A 20,950-nucleotide genomic window follows, 5' to 3' on the forward strand; every position below is an offset into this window, starting at 1 on the left:
TCTGATCCCCAAATCATATAGAGAGCAAGACCTGCCCCTCCTCCAGATTGGCTTCTGTTACACTGGCTTAAAAAAAAAAAAAAAACTTAATATAGTTCATCTTTCAAGTTAAACTGTGATAGGGGAGGGGGTTCTGTCCCAAATTGTCATCTACAACTGTATTGGCCAACTAAATTTTTAAAGTCACCCTCCACTCAAAAATGTGTTTTGCTTATTTCTACTTGAGTGATGGATGTGCAAAGTTTGACACTAGAAGGCTGATTTCACGTTTATCTGCTGAAGGAGGAAAGTTCCTCTTTGCTCACCGAAAATCTGACTTTAAGACTTGTATCTACCAGCATGATTTGTAACATCACAACTAGTTTGGAGCCATTTCTTATCCACTATTCAACTTACACAAGTGTGATTCAGGAAGGTGTGTCCAAAGTGCTGTCAAAGCCTCATGTGAGATGTATTTGTGGAATGCTAACAAAATATTGGAAGTTTTAAATGACAAGGCGTTGCATCTGAAAGAGATTTGCAAAAATAATTACAAATATGTCACATGTATGAATTCAGTCGCAGCTTTAAATTACTCTGTTCAGTGTTTGGACAAAGTTGAGTCACCGATTTGATTCATGGACTTTGGCTTCAGCTTCCTCCAGATGTTTTTACTACCAGATTATTGAGATGAAGCGTCACAGATAATACTTTGACCTCTGCACAGTGCTTTACACCTGTACTTGTGACAGTCCAAAGATTGCTTTGATGCACACGATTAAGAGGAATGTGTCCACCTAATCTTTCTCTCTTACCTGGTCGTTAAACACCTCCCATGTTTCACTTAACGACTGTCCTCGCCTATATAATCTCCCGCAAACTTAAGGGGGCGTGTCAGCCTCACACAGGCCATGTGTTGGCTAGTTGGTCATGTGACACCCCCCCACCTCCCTCCCTCCTCCCGCAACCACATTTGTATGCTTAAGTATACCACAATTACCCACCGGTGAGAGAAAATACGTTATGAAGATGGTGTTTTCCTTTTTTTATTTCAACACCTTCCGCTTCACATCCAATTGTATTTCCTCCCCCTGGCTTTAATTGAAATGACTGGTCATCTAGATACAGTCCAAACAAAATGTCATACCAATATTCCTATGACGGCTTAGCCTACTTTTTGTCTGTGGTACTCAACATTGGGTTTATGGCGAGCTTTTATTTTATACTTAATAGTATTTTAATCCCCCGTTACATCACTGTAACACACCTATAAAATTCCCATATATGACAGTTTTTCTTTATTTTTGTGTATCCTGGCATTCCTGTAAAATAAATATAGTCCAGGTTTATCATAGTTGGAAAAAAAATCGTCTCCACTTTATCGAAAATCCATACGGACATTGAATGAATCTGCTGCTGAATCTTCTGCTGAACATGAGTCGTGAAGGGAAATTTCTTTTCGCTCCACTGATAGCAGCAAAAATGATAACAGAGCAGCTGGACTCAAAGCCACCTCTGATGCTTTTTTCCCTTGAAAACAACCAGTGGTCTTCTCTCAGGAAGTGCTGTATGAATATTAATATGGATGCAAATACAGTGTGAGGATGCCCAGCGCTTGAACCGACACAGCGCGCTGATATCTGCGCATTTTTTTTTTGTTTTGACGTGTTTCCCCCCCCACCCCCCCGCCTGAGCTGCAAGCATGTTTCTTTGGCGGAGGTCGAGCCGGAGCCTTTTCTGAAACACACAAGGATGGCGATTTACCTGAGTGTTTGTTTGCAGAGAAACATTTTTGTAACGTCGCATTGAATTGCATCATGGTTTTCAATCAGCTCTCACACCGGCCAGGCTACACCGAGCCTCGGTAGTACAGTGCGCTGTTTATCATAAAAATGGAAGACCTTTCACGTCAAGAAAAGGCGTCAGTCCGGTCATATGCGTCTGAATAACTGATTTTTGACTTCCACGTCAATTGACACATCTGGGAAGGGTTTTCTTTTCCTTCCCTCCCGTCTACCAAGACAGCTGTGTCATCAACAACCGGCGTGGTTTTGTTGTTGTCTGATTTTTACGAGTCTGAGCAACTGGATATCGGCACAGTCTGCCTCTGCGCCAGCCATAGGCTACCCTGTTACTAAGGTAGGTATCACCTTCATTAATATTATGTTTTGCTCCATAAATCACCGCATCAGTTGCTTACATCATAGCCTATATAGCCGGTTGTCATCGTCAAAACGCACCGTCCGCCTAATTAGCAGCAGAAAAATTGTGATGCTGTATTGCGGAGGAGACGTCGGGCCTGATGGCATTTTTACAGCTACATTTTAAACAAATGCACGCTTGACAGTGAGCCGCTGTGTTTTCACAAGCCAAATTATTCAACCTTGAAACCTCACAGCCCACGTCGGTTGAATGTAAGGCCTGTTATTTTTAGCCACCCCCCCCCCCCCCCCTCTCTCAAAACACAAAAGAGATGTAAAGAGTAGCCTATAACCCACAGCCCGCGTTTAAGTTCAGTCGTGACAAGCCCTTATAAATATTTCACCAAAAAACAAGCCTCCATCAGCTGACTGGTGATGCTGGAGCATGAACGGCGTTATTGATCAAATATACAGCAGTGACAGCGGTGGCAGTGTTTCTGCAAGGCCGTGGTGGAAAACATCTGCATGTTTACGGTTGATAAGAGTATAGCGGGGTTATGTGTGTGTGAGTGTGTGTGTGTGTGTGTGTGTGTGTGAATGGGCGGTAGTTACTCTGATTGTGAATATACGAGGTGATGTGTGTGTGTGTGTGTGTGTGTGTGTGTGTGTGTGTGTGTGTGTGTGTGTTTGTGCGCAGCCAGGTGAGGATGTGTTGGCGCGTCTAGATGAGAGGAGCCAGATCATTAAATGTTTTTAAAAAAGAAAACCCATCAGATGACTAAGACTCATTAACTGCCGCAGTATCCCACCTTATAGACGATCCAAAAGGGTCGAAAGGTTGTGAATTAAACGTGTAATTAAGGTTTGTCAACACTGTTGTTTTTTTTTTTTTCTTTTTCCGGGCGTGACAGTCATGCAAAAGGAGCTTCATTCACACATACTGTGAGATTTTTCATCACCACCTCACAACAAGCTTAAAATATCCCAAAATGCAGCAGTTATTTGGCTGATAAAATGTAAATGCATGTTGTAGTTATTTCATAGGCTGCTTGACTTGGCAGGAAATGTAATATCTACACTGAATAGACATTTCATTTTGACATGAATAGACTGTCACAAAACACATGCTATATTTGAACTGAAAAAGGATGTCACAGAACTGCAGATCATACAGGAATATTACAGACACTCCTATTTGAATGTATAAATATGATAATTTCTATTTTAAGGGATGATGCACCAGCACTATCTGCCTAAAATTTAATTAAAATATATAAAATAAAATTAATTACCAGCCACTCTCACATGACCTTGGAGCTGCATATGTCAACAACAACAACAACAACAAAAAATCTACATATCATGTACATGACTTGAAGTCTTGCTTAGGCAGATAAACAGGATGTGATATGTGACTGTCTCTTGTGCTGTTTGGTTAAGCTTTCGTTGGTACAGCTAGAGGAGGAGAGCAGGGATGGGTGAGAGCAGCTGTGAATTTGGGGTCATTGAGTGCAGGCTGTGAGCGCCACACACTGTGCAGTATGTCTTTTATGCAGAAGAAAACCGAGGGCTTGCAAAACCCGTCGTTAGCTGTCATGCTCACCTGGTGATCCCAAATTCAGTCCAGAAATGTGATTAAATCAGAGAACAGCGACTCAGTCAGAGATAAATGCAAAACGTTTCAATGGAACACTTAGTCCTTGAGGATTTACTCCGCTAAATCAAAATGCTTTACTTTGTTAAGAGTTAATGAAATTGGGCAGAGGTCATAGTTATGTGTAAACTGGAAAAAAAAACCCTTTCAGTGATGGAGCAAGGATTCTGACTACATTTGAGTTTTTTTGGTTATTTTTTCCATGAAATGGATGATTCAGTTGCTCTGACCAGCAGCGTACATCATGTCTGATTCCAAAAAGGATGAGATATTCAGATTGGAAGATTGAAAACACAAATAGACCGGATCCAGAGAGGGCGAGGGAAGGCCCATGAAGGACCAGAGAGGAGAGGGACTGATAGGGAGGGAAGAAAGGGAGCGAGGGCCTGATGGATGTGAGACAGACGTGGCAGATGCTGACATTTTAAGCCCATTTCTCTAGTCGAGTGGATACCCCTGTCTGGCTGAGCAGTAATGGATTTTTTTTTTCTTTTTCTTTTTGCCGTGGATTTCCTGGAGCGCCCAAACATTGTTTCCCAGGAATTTGAGCAGCAGCAGGTCAATAGGTTGGTAAAAGTAATATAAATGGCTACTAGTGGCCAGTCATGCAGGTATTTCAAAATCAATACCACTGTGGTTATGTTTAGCTAGCTTTAGTGTACATTGTTGTTTTTTCATGGCAAGAGCAGGTGCTTCTTCCATCTGTGGCTTCACCATCTTGATTCTCTCAGCTCTGTCAGAGAGAGATGGCATCAGCAGTGACAGTGGAAGAGCAGCATAAATCAATGTGTATGACTGCTCCCAGATATTCCGTTTTCATCTGGCCAGTGATCATCACGTTGGAGAAATTTCAGGCTATCTGGTCTGAGATTATTCACTTTGTTTACAAGGAGTAGAAAATATGACTGTTTTGAGCCCACTTTATGTTTGCCCCTAGTGGTTTCAGATTGAATCTTGCCACTGTTTGCTCTTCTACATGTATCACTACCTCTCTTCCTTCTATAGTTACTCACTGTGTAAACAACACTCATTTTTTACAAATGACAGCATGACTGGTTTGTCTTTAAAAATCTGCGCTGTAATCAGGGTTGCACCAAGTTTGTATCATTCTTCTTCATGTGTGTAAAAGTTGGCTGGTATCTTGGAATCGGTCGTGTTATGGAGGCATTGGTTGAATGTCAGCCGTCTAGTTTACCTGTTGATAAAGCAGTGGACATCTTTGAGGGGTAAAGTTAAATTTCTTAGTGTACAGAATGTCTAAAAGTTTTAATTTTGAGACAGGGAGTGAGAAAAGCTTAAATTATGTTTTTATTCTTAGAAAATAAGAATAAAACATTCAAAAGTGGAAGAGTATCACAGTCAGTAATCATTTTTAAAGGGTTAATCCAGCAATTTTGTACTGCACATTCACAACATTGGGAGACTTTGCGACATGCAGATTAAAAAGAATGGTCAAAATGGGATCAGAAGAGTCGGAGATATCCTGACTTTTAGTCCCCCAGTAAGGCTGGAGCCTACACTTCCCATAATGCAACGTGATAGTGTCTCTTTATTAGACCTTTCCTTCCTGGTGAACGTCATGGGTTATTTTCTCGCTTGACGAAGCTCCTCAAAAAATGTAACTTTATCAGTGGAAATTGGTGGAGTTCCCCTTTAATCTTTAACTGTCACTAATGTGATAAAAATAAATAAATACATTTAATTACCTGAACTTTTTAAGAAAAAATTATACTGATTATCATCATAAATTCATCATGATGTGCTGTTGACTGAGCTAAAATCCAAATCCCCAGTTACCATCTTCTTCAACATTAAACCCTGCGTTTCTTGTGGATCAAATTAACTTTCTCACACACTTAAGTCAGTCACAGTGTTGAGTTATAAATAGGTCTAAAGGTAAAGGTTCTCTCTGGTGGCTCCTTGATTAAAGGGCATGCCATTTACCAGCGATGTCCTGGGTACAAATCCAGCCATGGATGTTGTTGGACGTTATCCTCCTTTCTCTTCTGCCTGTCCTGGGTCTTTACTCATAGACTAGACTCATAGTCCAATAAAGAGAGAAAGAAAGAAAACAGAAATGAATCCTATTAGACGTTTTCAGCTGTGTTTCCCGCTCTAAAGTCCTCTCTAAAGAGATACCGTAAAGTCATACAGATTGCCCTCTCTATTCTGGAAACGATGCTCTTTGTCTCATCTTTGATGTACTTGACTGCAGGGGCTGAAGGAAGAAAATGATGGAAAAATTGAAACGGACAGACGTCCCCTGCACCCACTGAGGAGGGATTATTTTGCTCAACAAATTACCACAAAACTCCTCTGTTCTTTATTTGGAAGCTCCCTTTGCGGCCGTGTTGTTGGATGCTGTTGGCTCGCTGGGTGCTCGGCACTTTAAAAGGTCATACATGCGTGTCCCTTGTCTGACCGGAGGATGTCTGGGATGGATATGGCCAAATTAACCAGTGAAAATTCGAAATTAAATGCTTCCTTTTAAATGGTTCCTTTCTGGGTTGTAAGCATCTTACAGCATCCAGTCTTCATTGCAGTGTGTAGTCAAGAGTAATGATGTGTGGTAATGATTTCCTTGAGGCAACTCATCTTTGTTCATTTCCCCTCTGTTTTCTTCTCATTAAACCTTTCAAAGTCATTTGCATGGTACCATGCAAAATAAATAAAGTTGGGAGCCAACAGTTACTCCTCTCTTGTTGGCGTAGAAGTGCCAGTGTCAAGCCATGTTGATCACCACCTGTTTAACTGTATCTGTACAGTATCTTCCACACAGATAAAAATGCAAGTATTTGGGACAGAAAACAAGTATATTTACAAATGTTTGTGTGCCATTTATGGCGAGAAGCCTTTTAGCGAAGTAATTTCAGTGTCATTATGTGAACTCAGTAATTTGTGAGATCTGGAATTACAAGAATGGCACCTTGTAGCTCTATTTTGAATTATACATGTTCAGACAAGCGTAAATTAACGTCACTAGCCCAGAATCCTCTGTTAAATTTCCTGTTGTAATTAATTTGCTACATTGATGCTAAAGACCTTCAAAAGACCTTGAATAATGTGAACTGAATCTGGCAGCAACATTTTATTTGTGGCAGCTGTGTGTTAAAAACATTGAAAAGTACGTTTTGCGCCACAAACCTCATGATCCTAACATGTTGTTGTCGTGTGAATATATGGGTCTGAAAATGATTTGAAGCATAATAGTCTTAGAAGTACCACAGTGGTAATTCATTGTCTGTGGCATTCCTAAAGGTCACAGTAAACCAGCAAAAATGCAGGGTTCAGCAACAGTGTGGGAAAAAGAGGTGATTGTACACAACAGATTTTTATGTGGCAGAAACAGAAGTGCAAATCTGAATGCAGGATAACTTAAGTGTGTGTTGCAAATGTCAGAGCAATCTTCATTTGTATTGAAAAGAATCCCAGCTTGCCTGAATAAGTGGCAGCAAAAGGAGCTCTCTTGTTACTCTGATTGCAAAAACAAAAATGTTGGAGGTTTAAAAAGCCGCAAGACGCTTCCTCTTTTGGGGATTTGGGGGGTTCAAACCTTCATGTAGATCAGAAGGTGAATTTAAAGTGTTTGATCTATATAGCATCCACTCTATAGGCCCATGTAACCAATTTATGTTTAGCAATTATTTTTGTTATTGCATAGCCCTGTAATACGTTTCATTATTGAGTAGATTAAATTTAAATTATTTGAAATAATTTAATATTTTTGTACACAATCACTGACAAATCAACAATGCTGTTTGAGAGCAATTTGCTGAGAACAAGACATTGCCGTATCAAAAACAATTACACGCTTGCAGCTGATACCACAGAGGTGAAACCATAAACAGCCTGTACAAGTGTCACACTCTCATTTTCTGGATTGGAGCCACTCGGGCCAAAGAAAGTCACCTCACAAGCCACTCGTAATCATCCTGTTAAAAGTCGATGGTATTGTTCAAATTTGCTGTTTTCCCACCCAATCACAAGGCGACAATATAGAAAACACTGCCTGAAACCGACATCCTGCAGTGTGTAATCTGCTGTCACAATGTCATTTGCCACAGTTAGTACCTTTTCATTTCATCATTGTCAGTACAGTGAACAGCGGGAACGACAGGAATAGGAATCGCTCAAGTGAGACCAGGAGCTGAAAACCTGCCAATCACACCTGTAAAGCCAATGAAACCTGTACATTTTCCTCTCTCCACTTCTCTTGCTTCTCAGCTTGCAGTACAGACCCTTAAAATGCTCTTAGACATGTCTGACTTACTGATTTTCTACAAGTCTCTAAAATGCCTGATGTGATGTTATTCACATATTTTAAAAAAACCTATAGAGGCGGCAGTGTGTGTACTCGACCATTAGCTTTGTCACATTAAATCTTTATTTTCTTAAACTTGCCTTAAAGGAAACACATGAAATTCTGTTTATCTGTCTTCAATGGCTGAAAACTACAAGTGTGAAAATTAAAAAAAATCTGGAGGTGTTGAGTTAGAAAGACCCGCTCCTCATCTCTCCTTTAGGCTCGAAGCTACATTAGCGGTTACTAGCATAACACACAATTATAGCATAATCGAGTCAAATTGCATTGTGGGTAAGGTTTTGCTGCTTCGATTTTGATCCTAACTGTCCATCGTTTAGTCCATCAATGTTATACAAGCGCAATGTTAAATCAGTGGAGTGCTCTTTTAACAAAATCTCCTCTACTGAGTTAGCGTCATGCTGGTGAACAGAGCAGGGTGGAAATAACTGGGCCATAGGAGACATGATCTGTATGTAATGAGATGAATGAGTGGGAGCTGCTGTGTGTGGGCATGTGTGTGCTTATCCTGTGCAACCTACGCTATGACTCGCTTATCGGGGGATTGTGAGCACAAGGAGTGGGATGATTCAAACATTGGAAGACCACTTGTGGCCTACCTGGCTTGCTAATCACACCAACACTTCTTCTCTATCTTTAAATCAGAAGAAAGGTAGCACAGTAAGAGCAATGGCAGGGTTATTATAATAACATTCTTAGAAATTAACATGACATATTGGGACACATCTGATGTTCTTTCTTGTTTATTTCTTCCACAATTGGTGAATTGATTTTTAGGTTACCTGAGACCCGTTTATTTTACCTTCTCCAGCTAAATTGATAAAGCTGAGGTTTTCTAAGGCAATTCAAAGCAGTTTATGTGTAATAGCTCAGGAAAGTTGTGAGTCAGACCCACTGCAGGCTGCTGTGAGGCAAATCATATGTCTAATTTACAGTGATGTTCAGCTGATCCCTGTTTTGCTTTGGGCTATTGGGCTTCGCTTAATTGTTGCTGAATAGTTTATGAGGTTTGTCATGTTGGGGCAGGGACAGCCTAAAGTACTGCAGGCTACGATGTTTTTAGCTTTTTATAGGTGGACCAAGTAAACGAATTATTACGCTCTGGATAATGTAAAACAGGTTCAACTTCGGTTCAACCAGGAGGGACTTGGTTTGAGAGATTGTCCACACAGTCCACAGCGTTTGTTTACTGTGGTCAGAATATACAAGGAATTTGCTACTTCCATAAGAGGTGAGAACATCACGTGCTATGAAAAGATTAAGTGTTAAATGTGCAACCCTACTTATCAGCGCATCGTAGTATCATCAGTTATATCCGAAATATAATAAAGAGATTGAACAAACAAACAGGGAGGCATGCAGGCAATATTGCTGGGTAATCCACATCTAAAATACAGTAAGTCAGATCTTGGTTAGAGAGGGATGCTGGCTCAGTGAAGCGTGTGCAGCTGCAGAGTGGAGCTCTTCCCCTCGTGCACAAGCGTGAGCATGGAGGGGTTTTTCAATTCTCACTCTTCTCCATGCAGCTCTACCTCATAGTCTGGGTTTCAGCAACCAAATAGACCACACAGAAAATAAGAGAATTTCTTTTCGTATATGATGTATTTTTTTTTGTGATGTGATGGACAAACTCAGAGAGTTTTCTTGCAGTGCTGAATATTGTTTCTGAAAGGCAGAGTATCTTGAGGGAACCCTGCAAAAAAATCTCAACGCAGCGATTCTGTGCTCTTTCGTCATATCACATCCAGTGACAACGCTCATGCTACACACATTCTGAGCCTCCAAACATGTGGCTTTCTTCTGATGTTGTTCAGTCTTCGTTCCTTCCCCCTTGTCTCTTTCGACCTGTCTTTCACAGGTTGTGTGTTTTTTTTTTTCTGTGACATGATGTGGTGTTTCCAACAGCATTTTGAACCACATAACTTGTGCGATTGAAACAGTAAACAAGATAGACTGAATGAATCCAGTGTGGTGTAAGGGCTCGTAAGCCAGTAAGTGTTCATGTATGCTAAGTGCAGTGGGTCACCTTGGTTACTGCAGATTCCAGCAGAAGATGATGAAGGCAAGGGCAAGCTAAGGTGGGAAATGGGGAAGCAGAGTGGTGGGTGGATTGGGAGGTCATTTATCGGCCGTCTCTTTTTTTTTTTTTTTTTTTTTTTTTTTACCAGAAAGAGACTGACAAGCACTGTGTTATTTCATATTTTTTGATTTACTGTGGTTGTAGCTTACACCCTGTAACTGCATCTCTTTATGCTGCAATTTGAACTATTCATAATCCTTATTTTGTTCAGATGTTACTTAAAACTACCCAATAAATTCATTTGTTGGCAGAATATGTGTACAGTTAAAACAAACATCGAGCAGGTTTGTTGTGGCTCAAGTCTGTGTTGTGGTAGCACAGAGAAAGGGGGGAAACAGGGAAAGCTTTTTTGTAGGATATTTTTGGTTGCAGTCCATGAAAGATTTAGTGGTCACTCAGTTTGTACAACGCTGAGGAGGAGAATCCAAAGTGTGCGATGTGTCTTGTGCATCTTATATTTATGTGTGTGTGTATTGGGGTTTTTGGCTTCAGCTTTTTTAGTTGGTTTATTGTCTTTTTTTGTGTTATTTTGTTAAAAACACGACACAGAATGCCATCATTATTTTGATTTATTCAATGTGACAATATATATAAAACACTGAGGTTTGTCTTTTTATTTCATGCCCAAAACACCAGAAAGAGGTCAAGAGAAAAATCCAGCAAAATTCCTCTACGCCTCTCATGTGCCTTCCATCCCTGGCCCGGAGTGATACATCAGCCTCTACATCTTCCTCCTCCTCATCCTCCTCCTCCTGTCCATTCTCATCAGCCACAGGCATTTCACTGCACAATGCAATATTGTAGAGCATTCAGCACACAACAGCGGTACACGAAGAGAAGTTCAGGCATGCTTTAACAGCAAAGAGCCCTGTATAACCCAAAGGTGAAAATGGTGACTTCTGGTTTAGTAATGCACAATGAGGGATTTATTTGAATAATCTCCTTACCACAGACACACTTCAAAATACATATTAATTAGGCTCAATGTGCAGAAAAAAAAATCCCAGGTTTTTTTCCCCCCATATTTTAAATTCCTACAGTGCCTTTGAGTCTGGTTAGTAGATCAGAATATCTAGCATAACAATAATTTTTAGCAGATCTGGTGCCTGTGGAGATTAGAGGAGCAGCCTAGAGCTGGCGATGGTGACAAAAACAAAACTCGGAAAAGATAAATACACCAAATGGAAAATGTGGACTCCAGTAGTAACAATTACAAACAGAAGGCAGGTCAAACTACCAGTAGCAACTGTCTGTCCACTTGGATTGTCGAGAACATCACAATGTGAGAGGAATCAGATGGGCTCAAGCAGAGGCAGGTTTTATCTCAGGTGACTGTTGTTGTTAGGGAAGGGTAGAGTGATCCAGTTTGTAAAAGCCCACAAAGCAATATGTGTTTCTTGAAAGGTTTTCTGGCCTGTAAGTCAGCCTTGCAAAAAAAGGTTAAGGCTGGAGATTTTCTATATTTTTCTTATTGTCAACAAATCTCATGTGCAGAGCCAAACCAACAATGAACTCATCCTACTTACAAGTATTGTGTGTGTATCCAAAGCCTGATATATCGTATTCCTCTGTGCTGTAGACCTCCATTGTTGTCCAAAAATCTATTAAAAACATGTTGGTGAGCTACACTGCTGCACCGGGTAACACGCTCTTTCACCCCGAAGGAAATAGCTACTGTACTTTGTTTAGAAACAGCTCCAAGGACTAATAACATTTTCAGTCTCAGGAGAACAGTTCCTTGTATGGCAAATGCCACTGCACATGTGCAGGAACGTGGTTCTGTTTACAGAGCTCCGAAAAGTGACAATTTAAACAATGAACGGGAGCAACTTATGTGTCCTTAAAGTGTTATAGATCAGTTTGTATGTGAATCGTGATACCCCACCATCACTTGCAACAGGCGAGCTGCACACTATGATGACACTATGATTTTATGAAAGGTTTGAGTGTGTCAGGGTAAATATCCGGTCCGCATCAAAAAAGTTCTGGTAAATGTTTAATGGGTGTAATACAGCATAATTTATCTCACTGACCAAATGTTTAGGGCTGCATCTCTCATTGCAAGTTGAGCTCCTGTGAACAGAAAGTGTGAGAAATCTGGCCATTAATATTTTGCAAGCATGTTTGTACTTTGTCAGCACAAAGTTAACTTTTGAAAAATGAGCTAGTATTTGTCACTTTGTCACCAGTCTTTCTCTTTTTGGATTTTGATTGTGCTCAGTTGAAATACTTAAATTACATAATTCAATAAAATGTTTAAAATAATAGTTTGACATTTTGGGAAATGTACTTATTCTTTTTCTTGCTGAGAGTTAGATGAGAAGATCAAAACCACTCTTATGTCTGTACAGTAAATATGAAGCTACTACCAGTAGCTCTTAGCCTACCTTAGCAGGGAAACAGCTAACCTGACCGTCCAAAGGTAACAAAATCCTCAAACGAGCACATGTAAAGCTCACTATAGACACATTATATCTCTAATCTGTGCAAAAACCAAAGTCTAGTCATCTCATCTAACTCTCAGCAAGAAAGTGTATTTCCCAAAATGTCAAACTGTTGCTTTAAAGATGTAATTCAGTCATGCAATTAGTTTTATAGTAATATTATACCCAGTTATTAATGATATCAAATGACAGGCATCAGTTGCACGACCATGCTATCAATACCTACAGTATGATCACAGTTATTACCCAAGTAGTGCCTTTAAGATTTTGACAACAAATTAGTTGTGCATTTTGATGTCAAAAAGTAGATTTCAACCAGTTGTAACCTTGCAAAATAATGTAAAGGTTTTCTGTAACCTAAGTCCTCAAGCTCTCAGCACTGGCCAGCATGTATCATCTGAAAGCTGGTTTCGCTTTACTGAGTGTTTAATTGCGATGAAATTACACATCTTGTCACGTCACACAAGCCTCTGCTCTTGAGGTTTGTTTGATGAAGGAAATTAAATACGATGAACAAGTGGCTGGGGACTTTTTGTTCTTAATGGTGACTGACTTGCTTAAATGCAGCAACAGAGAAATAACTATACTACAGCAACATAGGCCACCCAGGCTTCAAAAAGTAGACTGAACCCAATTAGCAGGGTTGTTGTTTTGCTTTTTCTGGCAGATGAAGTCAAATCTCAGATGCTGATACATTTGTATGTCTTTTCACAATCAGAACGTAAAAACCACAGTTTGTTTTGCCTTTAGTCAACAATTTACTCAGACAACATCAGATATCTTGTGGTGGTTGTGGTTCATTTCGTACAAGCTACCTTTGATCTTGTACCGACAGCTGGCAGAAGTAAGAATCATGAGCTCATTGATTGTCTGAATTTTGTTCAGACCATTGAGCACATATGGAAGTCAGCGCTTGGCAAGGAACACGTGAACATCTGTGAGTAGATGAGTGATTACAACCAGTTTCTTGAGAGGAACCTGTCTTGTTGGTATAGGTGTGATCTCATGGGGCTCCTGTTTAACTATTCCAGTCTCATTATTGTCAGCTGTTACGGAGATTTTCCGAGCTCAAGTTATTAAAGGTCACATATTATATTCCTTTTCAACAAGTTAATATAGGTCTCTGAGGTCCCCAAAACATGTCTTTGAAGTTTTTTGCTGAAAATACCACTGAGATTATGCATTCTAGCATTCCTCTATACCCCTCTGTTTCAGTCCTGTTCTCCATGGGCTGTTTCTGTGTCTATGCAAATGAGCCACTGCTCCCTGCGCCCCACTCTGGAACTGGGTGTGACTTTCCTGTGGTGACACAATGCGAAATTATACGGCCGCAACAGGAGACACCAAGGGCTGTGGAAAGTATTCGTATTCATACTGGAACTGCAATGGAGCTGCAACGGAGCTGCAGTAGCGTCACTAATACTAGTATTACAGTAACTCTAAGCGCATGTGTGGACCAGGATGGATGTATTAGTCTCAGCTTGACTTTACACACTGTAGGGGGCCACTACAGCTTCATGGTCTGAGCAAGTTAGCAGCTGGGTGCTAATCAAAGTTGCACAATGTTGCCAAGCAAAGGAATTCCTGCAGTTTGACCATTTTTTTCACATGTATCGTAGTGTTCATGGCATGTCTATCAACTACATTCACATAACGTTACAGTAGCAACACACACATAACGGCGAGGATCATGGAGCAGAGCGGACTAACGTGTAACAAAAAAGCTAGCTGAGCTAGCGCTGAAGTTCAAAATTCCACAAAAAACATGAAACAACAGTTACCACTATCCAACCTACTACTGTCATTATTTAGTTGGCTTCAAATGAGGCTTAACGTTCACACAGTTTCTCTTGACTGTCTATCATCCAACATTGCTAGCCATATTAGCCAGGCAACATGCTAACACCAAGTTCAACAGGCTAACCTGCTAAATAAATGGTCAAACAGCATAAAAACATGGCAAAACATGACAGCTTCCAAGTTTGAGGTTGGGTCATGGACAGCCGGCATCGATCCATCACACACACACACACACACACAACAGTTTTCCAGTTGTTGTGGGACATTTCTATCAAAAATATAGTGAATCCAGCAGGTCTTCACTTTGTGACGTCACAAAGGGAGCCAAATTTAAATTGTGTTTGAGCACACTTTTAATGAAAGATGGAGCAGGAGAAAAAGAGAGAATGTTAATGTTGAAAAGACATGAAAATGTGCATTTTGCATAATATTTGACCTTTATATGTCTCATTTCACTTCAATTCACTGTGACAGGTGATAAAATGTTACTCTGATGCAAACATTTACACCTGAATCTCATGAGTAAGCAGTTATTAAAAATGTCAGATCACCTGTTTTGGATAGATTTCTTACAGATAAGTAACCTTTAGAGAATGTGCAGTGTGGCTGAGTACGTCATGTCATGTTGGCAGCAAGGTTGTATGGTTGCTATTGGTTACAGATGCTATCTCCATGTAAAATACATGGATACCTTATTGCAGGAGGATCAGGTACAAAAGAAGCATCAGTGAAGTTTAACCCAGGGATCATCACGTATGACGAGGCCGACGTCCTGCTTTGTGCATATTCAGTGGCTAAGGAAAAGATGCATGGCTGACAGTGTTGCTAGGAGACCACACACAGCGACTAGTGTGAGAGGCTTGATTTCACCTCCCTCCCCCATTCTTGTAGTCTAGCTGCCTTTCACTGTTTTTCTATCCTCTCTTCCTCTCACTTGCCTCCATTTGCTTATTCCTCCACTCTCATATTCCCTGTCTCAATATTCCATCCATCAGTCTGTCTCCAGTACGTTTTTCGCCTAATCGTATTTATCTCCAGCCTGGTTGATCCCTCAGTGGCTCTCTATTTATTGGCTTTCCCCCCATTTTTCACCGTGCCCCCTCCCGTCTCTTTCCCGCTGCCTCAATCCTCTCCTCCTCTCTGGCTGTGCGTCTCAAGCTGCTCATTCTTCTCGTGAACGTTTTCGGTCCATCCCTCTTTCACGGCTTCCTCTCTGCCTCTCTCATCCTCCCCCTGTTCGTTCCTCCAGGCTGAGCTGCAGCGCAGTCTGGCTCGAGCGCGGTGACTGTGGTTTACAGAGTGGCTGTGGGGTCAAGTTATGACACCGTGCAGCGGTGGGCAAAAAAATATCTGTGGTATTAGGGAGACACAGAATAAACTGAAGTCTATGAACAGTATCTTGTTTTTTCAAAATACAGAAGCTACATCATCGATAAAGTGACCCGTAAATATCTGCAGACTTAGAAAACCCAACTGTCTTTTTTCCTACCCACCTTATTTACCATCACATACAAAGTTACAAAATGTTCTATTTAATTGAGGTTTGAATGAATGCAAACCTGAACATCCTATTAGTGCAAGAGAATGCCAGTCTGAGGACTGGGTGTGCAGCAGAAGGTAGAAGATGTCTTTTATGAACACAATGTTCTGTACTATCTGCCCTTTCAGTCTGTTTAAGCAGCCTTAAATATCTTATGGATGCTATTTCTTCTAATCAAAAAAGGAGGCAGGTTGGCGTTTGTAAGAATAGCTTGTTTCAAATCACATTAGGTTTTGTGGATGTCTGCAAAACACAAAGGGCATAGTATACCCCAATGTAATTAAATGTGTATTTTGTATATATTTCATAGAAATATTGCTTCTACGCCAAGGCCAGGCCAGTACTGTGATGTGTCCCTCCACTCTGCAGCGCTAGTGCCTCACTCGCAGCAAGGTGCAGCAACACTACAGGACCACTTGCTGAGGTTGAGACTGGAGGGCAGAGGGCTGCAGCACAAAGTGTTACAGAAGTGTTAAATTAAGTGGCAGTGAAAGATGAAAAGTGTTTCATCATATTTCCATCATAACTTTGCTCTTTCTTTGTATTGAGCTTTATTTCGTTCTATAAATTCCCTCTCATCAGTCACTCACATTCAAATCAGCTGCTTAGCATTTGCATTTACTGATTCGCAGCTTGTGTGTATGTGTGTGTTTAGCAAGTATAGGGGGATTTGAGTATGTGTGTGATCTGTTTGCTTACGTGCATGAATGAGTAGTCTGCAGCGTTGCATGCAGATCCACTTATATGAATCATGGCTCCATCTGCCTTCTGGTTCTAATGAGAGGAATTCAAGCGATTCCTGACCCTACAGATGCTCCTGAAACAACTTGCTAAATGCTCTGAATTTATTCAGGATTCAAAGTCACTATAGGGAATAATCACAGCCATCATATGTGAGTTGTACTGTACGTGTCTGTAAAAATGATATTCGCGGCTCCGTTTGATTAGAAAAACGTGTCTGTAGATGTATGATGAAGGTCTCCTGGTTCTTTTAGCTTTGCTAATTGCACACCAACCCACAACATGTAATGCGGCAATTGCAGGGGTGCCTGCTCAGCTGCCAGATCCTAGAAACCCAAATCAAAGCTCCCGTTAACAAAAGTCCAACCTACAGTCGCAACTCCCTAACCTAATTAACAATGAGTCAGCAAGCATGGCAGAAGCAGCGGTCGAGGTTGTGGTCAGGGCTGTGGGGTACAAGAATAGCAGTAGCCACGCTGACACACTAGATGACACACTGGGCCGTGACAAAAGGATCACACGCGGCTACACAGCTCAACATGCTGCCTGGCCCAGGTAACACCGCCTGATGCTCGCACTGTGGATTTTCTTTACAGTGAGACATGGTTGAAATATTGTTCCAACAGTAAAAATAATGTGCAGTGGCTGGTAAATGTGGTTTAAATGTCCCTGAATATGTACAGAATTAGAGGAGCAATTATGTTGCTGGAAAATGTAAATATCATGTATTTTTTATGCCCTTTTCATGCTGCTCGCATCCTTAGTCAGGGAATATAAAAGCATAATTCAGAGCTCATTAAATTGGATTTGCATGCAATTTCATTGTAACATGCTGTGAATGCACAATAGTGACTTTAAACAGTATCAACTAGAGAACATAATTTGTTTTATATTTCACTTTTGGTGTCTTTTTCTCTGTCAGTTTTGGCCATGAAAATTACTAACCAACAATGTTGCAAACACCATATATAAGGCTTAGTTCATTTAATAGGTAATGCATCTCATATGAAGTGATTTATTCAGTTTTGTTCACCAACAATGCTGTTCAACACAAAACAAACTGATGCTACAGTTCCAGATGCCAGAAGCACAGATGATAATGCTCTAGTGTCCTGCACCGAAAAACCCTCAAACGCTCTGTTTCCATTTATGATGGAAAAACACTGGAAACATGCATCAGCTGACAGCTGTGCTTTTCTTAGCCAATTGCGTTGCACACTCCCATTCACCAGCATGAAAACACTGTTGGGCCCTCAGATATCTGCCCCACAACAAGCCTGACTTCTCATGGGGTGAGCGTGAGTAGGAAGCTGTGCATGCGCTACATATGACAAACCACATTACCGTCTGGCTAGCAGACAGGCTTAGCTAGGCCATCCCAGGGCCTGCAGCCAGAGATGCTCTGCAGCTGAGTTACCATGCTTACTCAAATATTCATAACTGGATAATGAAAGTATAAATAGTTTTTGCATGTGATACACTAGAGGTTGAGGTAAACAAAACTGCAACCTCCATCATCATGCATCACTGTGTCTCTGCTTTGAAGGCTGCCAGTTGGAGTAATGGGCAGGATTGTCCGCTTTGACACACTGAACGTGATAAGCTTTGACTCTCCTGAAGTCCTGCTAGTAATTTAGGTTTGATTATTTAGGTTTCTAAGTGTATTGCCTCTTCACAAAGTAATCACTGTCAATCTTGTCAGCTTGCAAGTAGGCTGGAAAGCTGTTGAACATGTTTTTTAATGATTGATGGGCTCAAATATTTCCCTTGTTTCTTCTTGTTTAGGTGAGTTGGAGGAGGCTGCCTGTAACATACGTCGCCTTCTCCTGAGTCTTCTTCTATACCATGAGCTCTGGCTCTGCCCAGGATGTGGCAGTCGAGCATTTCCTGCGTGACATAGAGAGGCGAAGCAAGCGGCTGCACTGCGCTGTGATAGGCTGCGAGGAGGAGCGACCCCGCAGCGACATGAACCTGCTGTATCGTAAGAGCCGTTTGGACTGGAGGCAGAGGGACCAAGAGGGAAGTAAAAAGAGGTGAGAGGATCAGCTCTCACACGAGCTCTGCATATATGGGATTACATTAGGGTTCAGTTCAGCGGGGATATAAACCTCTTAGCCAGCGTGAATGAGTTTAATTTCCAAATCTCAATTCCAAGCGCAGTTCATGAAGTCAGGCGGGTTAGCCTGAAAAGTCTTGGACAAATTTGCATATCAGCGCTTCATAATGAAGTTAATATGTTCTGCAGATGAGATAAACGACTGTAATATCAGCCAAAATGTCAGAGGGTAAAAGGGGACGAAAACCTATAAAAAAGAAAATTAAATACAGTTGTTGCCTCATTTGTCTCAGTACATACAGTATGTGATTATTTTGGCTTTACATACTTTCATCTTAGGTTCTAACCTTTAAGCTTTAATGAGACCATGCATTATAAGTCACAGCAGAACATCATATAAATGCAGTCGTTCACGGAGCAACTACTGTATGTGGGCCATTCACTCCTTTAACTTTTTTTTTTTTTTTTTTTTAAATCCAATTTTCCAATGATGAGAGAGGAATTTAAAAAGGGAACGTTTGCCTGTTGTACTGGTGATAACTGTTGAATAGGATCCCTAATTGTGTGTTAGTTGAGTGAATTGAACACTAGAAAACCTTACCTGTTATGACTTGAAATATGTAGCAACTGTGATGCTATTAAGTGACGGCCTCAAAGCTCATCCTACCAGCACATTTTCAGTAGGATTGAAGAGTTGATGTAAAATTAGGTGCAGTGGGTGTGTTTAGGGCTCTAATTTCTCCACTATAGCAACACAGTTGCTGATTTATCAGGCCCAGCTCCTCTCTTTGGACGTCTTCCAGCGGAAGTGAAAAGTGATAATAATAAATCACTGCACAGACTGTAAAAACTAATAATAATAGAGATAATACTAATAGTACTAATACTACTACTACAACAACTACTACTACCACTACTATCTTCTTCTATTTAACCAAGCGGATGTAATTGCAGTTTGTATGTGATTTTAGAGACAAGTAAAATCAAATTTGTTTAAACTGCATTTTACACACACGTCCAAGCATCAAAGCAACTAATCAAATTACAAAAGAACCACTTCAATCACACTACAAAAGTGGGCAAAACAGTTGACAACAACATAACATCATCACACTCTGAATCACAGTTGTGACAGTTGTTGTCTTGAAAAGTGCGTGCACGCCTGTGAGTGAGTGATCTTGTGTTTTTGAGCCCGTGTTTCGGGGACAGAGGAGAGATGTTCCTGTTCAAATGTGAGTCACCTATAATCCACCACATTCCACGCTGTGTGAGGGGCTATTTGTGCCGCAGAGGACGGGGAGAACATCAAAGACAACAATTCAGTTTGTCTCCAAGTGTCATCCAGTGCTTCCTGACTCACAGCGGTAATTTGAGGCACTCGTGTTGGCAGCAGAGATCAACGTCATGGCAGCATCAAGCCAGTGGAGGTGTAGGGCAGCGAGTGGGACAACGGGACATGATGAGCGATGAAAGCAGAGCCAGGCAGGGCCAGAGCAGCAGAGGTGAGAAGCAGGACATGACCAGTGATGATTATGAACAGGGCAGGGTCAGGGATGAAACCGCACTGGGACGAAGGGATGGAAACCAAATGGACTCGAGGAAGGACCGGTGACGGCTGCAGGGCCAGTGGGAGCGAGGGAGGCAGGTGGGGGTGGGGTGGAGAGACAAAGGAAGCGATGTGAAGGGCACAGGTAGACAGTTTGAGATCTCCAGGCCCTCAGGAGAGAAATCACATTTATAAAGCACAGACGGCTGTGGAGATACAGAATGGTAAATAGGTGAGTTTCAATATGAGTTTTAAAAATAGAGACAGTTTCTTATGGCAGACAGACTATTCCCAGTAGTGGTGACTGGTGGAAGAAAACCTTGCTGCCAGCTGAGGTTTTATTAATTCTTGCACAGAATTATGAGACCGGTGTGAATGGGCTGGCATGGGTGTAGCCTGGCACTTCCTGATATATGGAGGACAAAGAAAGCTTTGCAAAATCCCCATGAAGCAAGTCAGTAATTGATATTCAGTTAGACTATTGGACTGAGATGGATGAATAAAAGACAAAAGAATAAATCATTCTTTGATAAAACATATGTAAATTGCAATTTATAACCAATAGAATTAAATATAAATAGATGAAATCTTAAATAAATAATGGCATTCACAAATTAAGTTAACACACAAATATATATGGCAAAAATA

General features: G+C 41.0%; 1 protein-coding gene across 1 annotated transcript in view; it reads left to right on the plus strand.

The window, feature by feature from the left end:
• Positions 1-1,671: 1,671 nt before the first annotated feature.
• The window catches only part of LOC137195449 (neuronal tyrosine-phosphorylated phosphoinositide-3-kinase adapter 1), a 30,951-nt gene continuing 11,672 nt past the window's right edge, over positions 1,672-20,950 (plus strand). Inside the window, exons 1-2 of the mRNA XM_067607829.1 lie at positions 1,672-2,118; positions 18,486-18,733. Coding sequence (XP_067463930.1) covers positions 18,546-18,733 — 188 coding nt within the window. The 5' untranslated portion in view covers positions 1,672-2,118; positions 18,486-18,545. The remainder of the gene's footprint in view (positions 2,119-18,485; positions 18,734-20,950) is intronic.

Source organism: Thunnus thynnus, chromosome 13 (genome assembly GCF_963924715.1).
Source record: "Thunnus thynnus chromosome 13, fThuThy2.1, whole genome shotgun sequence".
Lineage (NCBI taxonomy): Eukaryota > Metazoa > Chordata > Actinopteri > Scombriformes > Scombridae > Thunnus > Thunnus thynnus.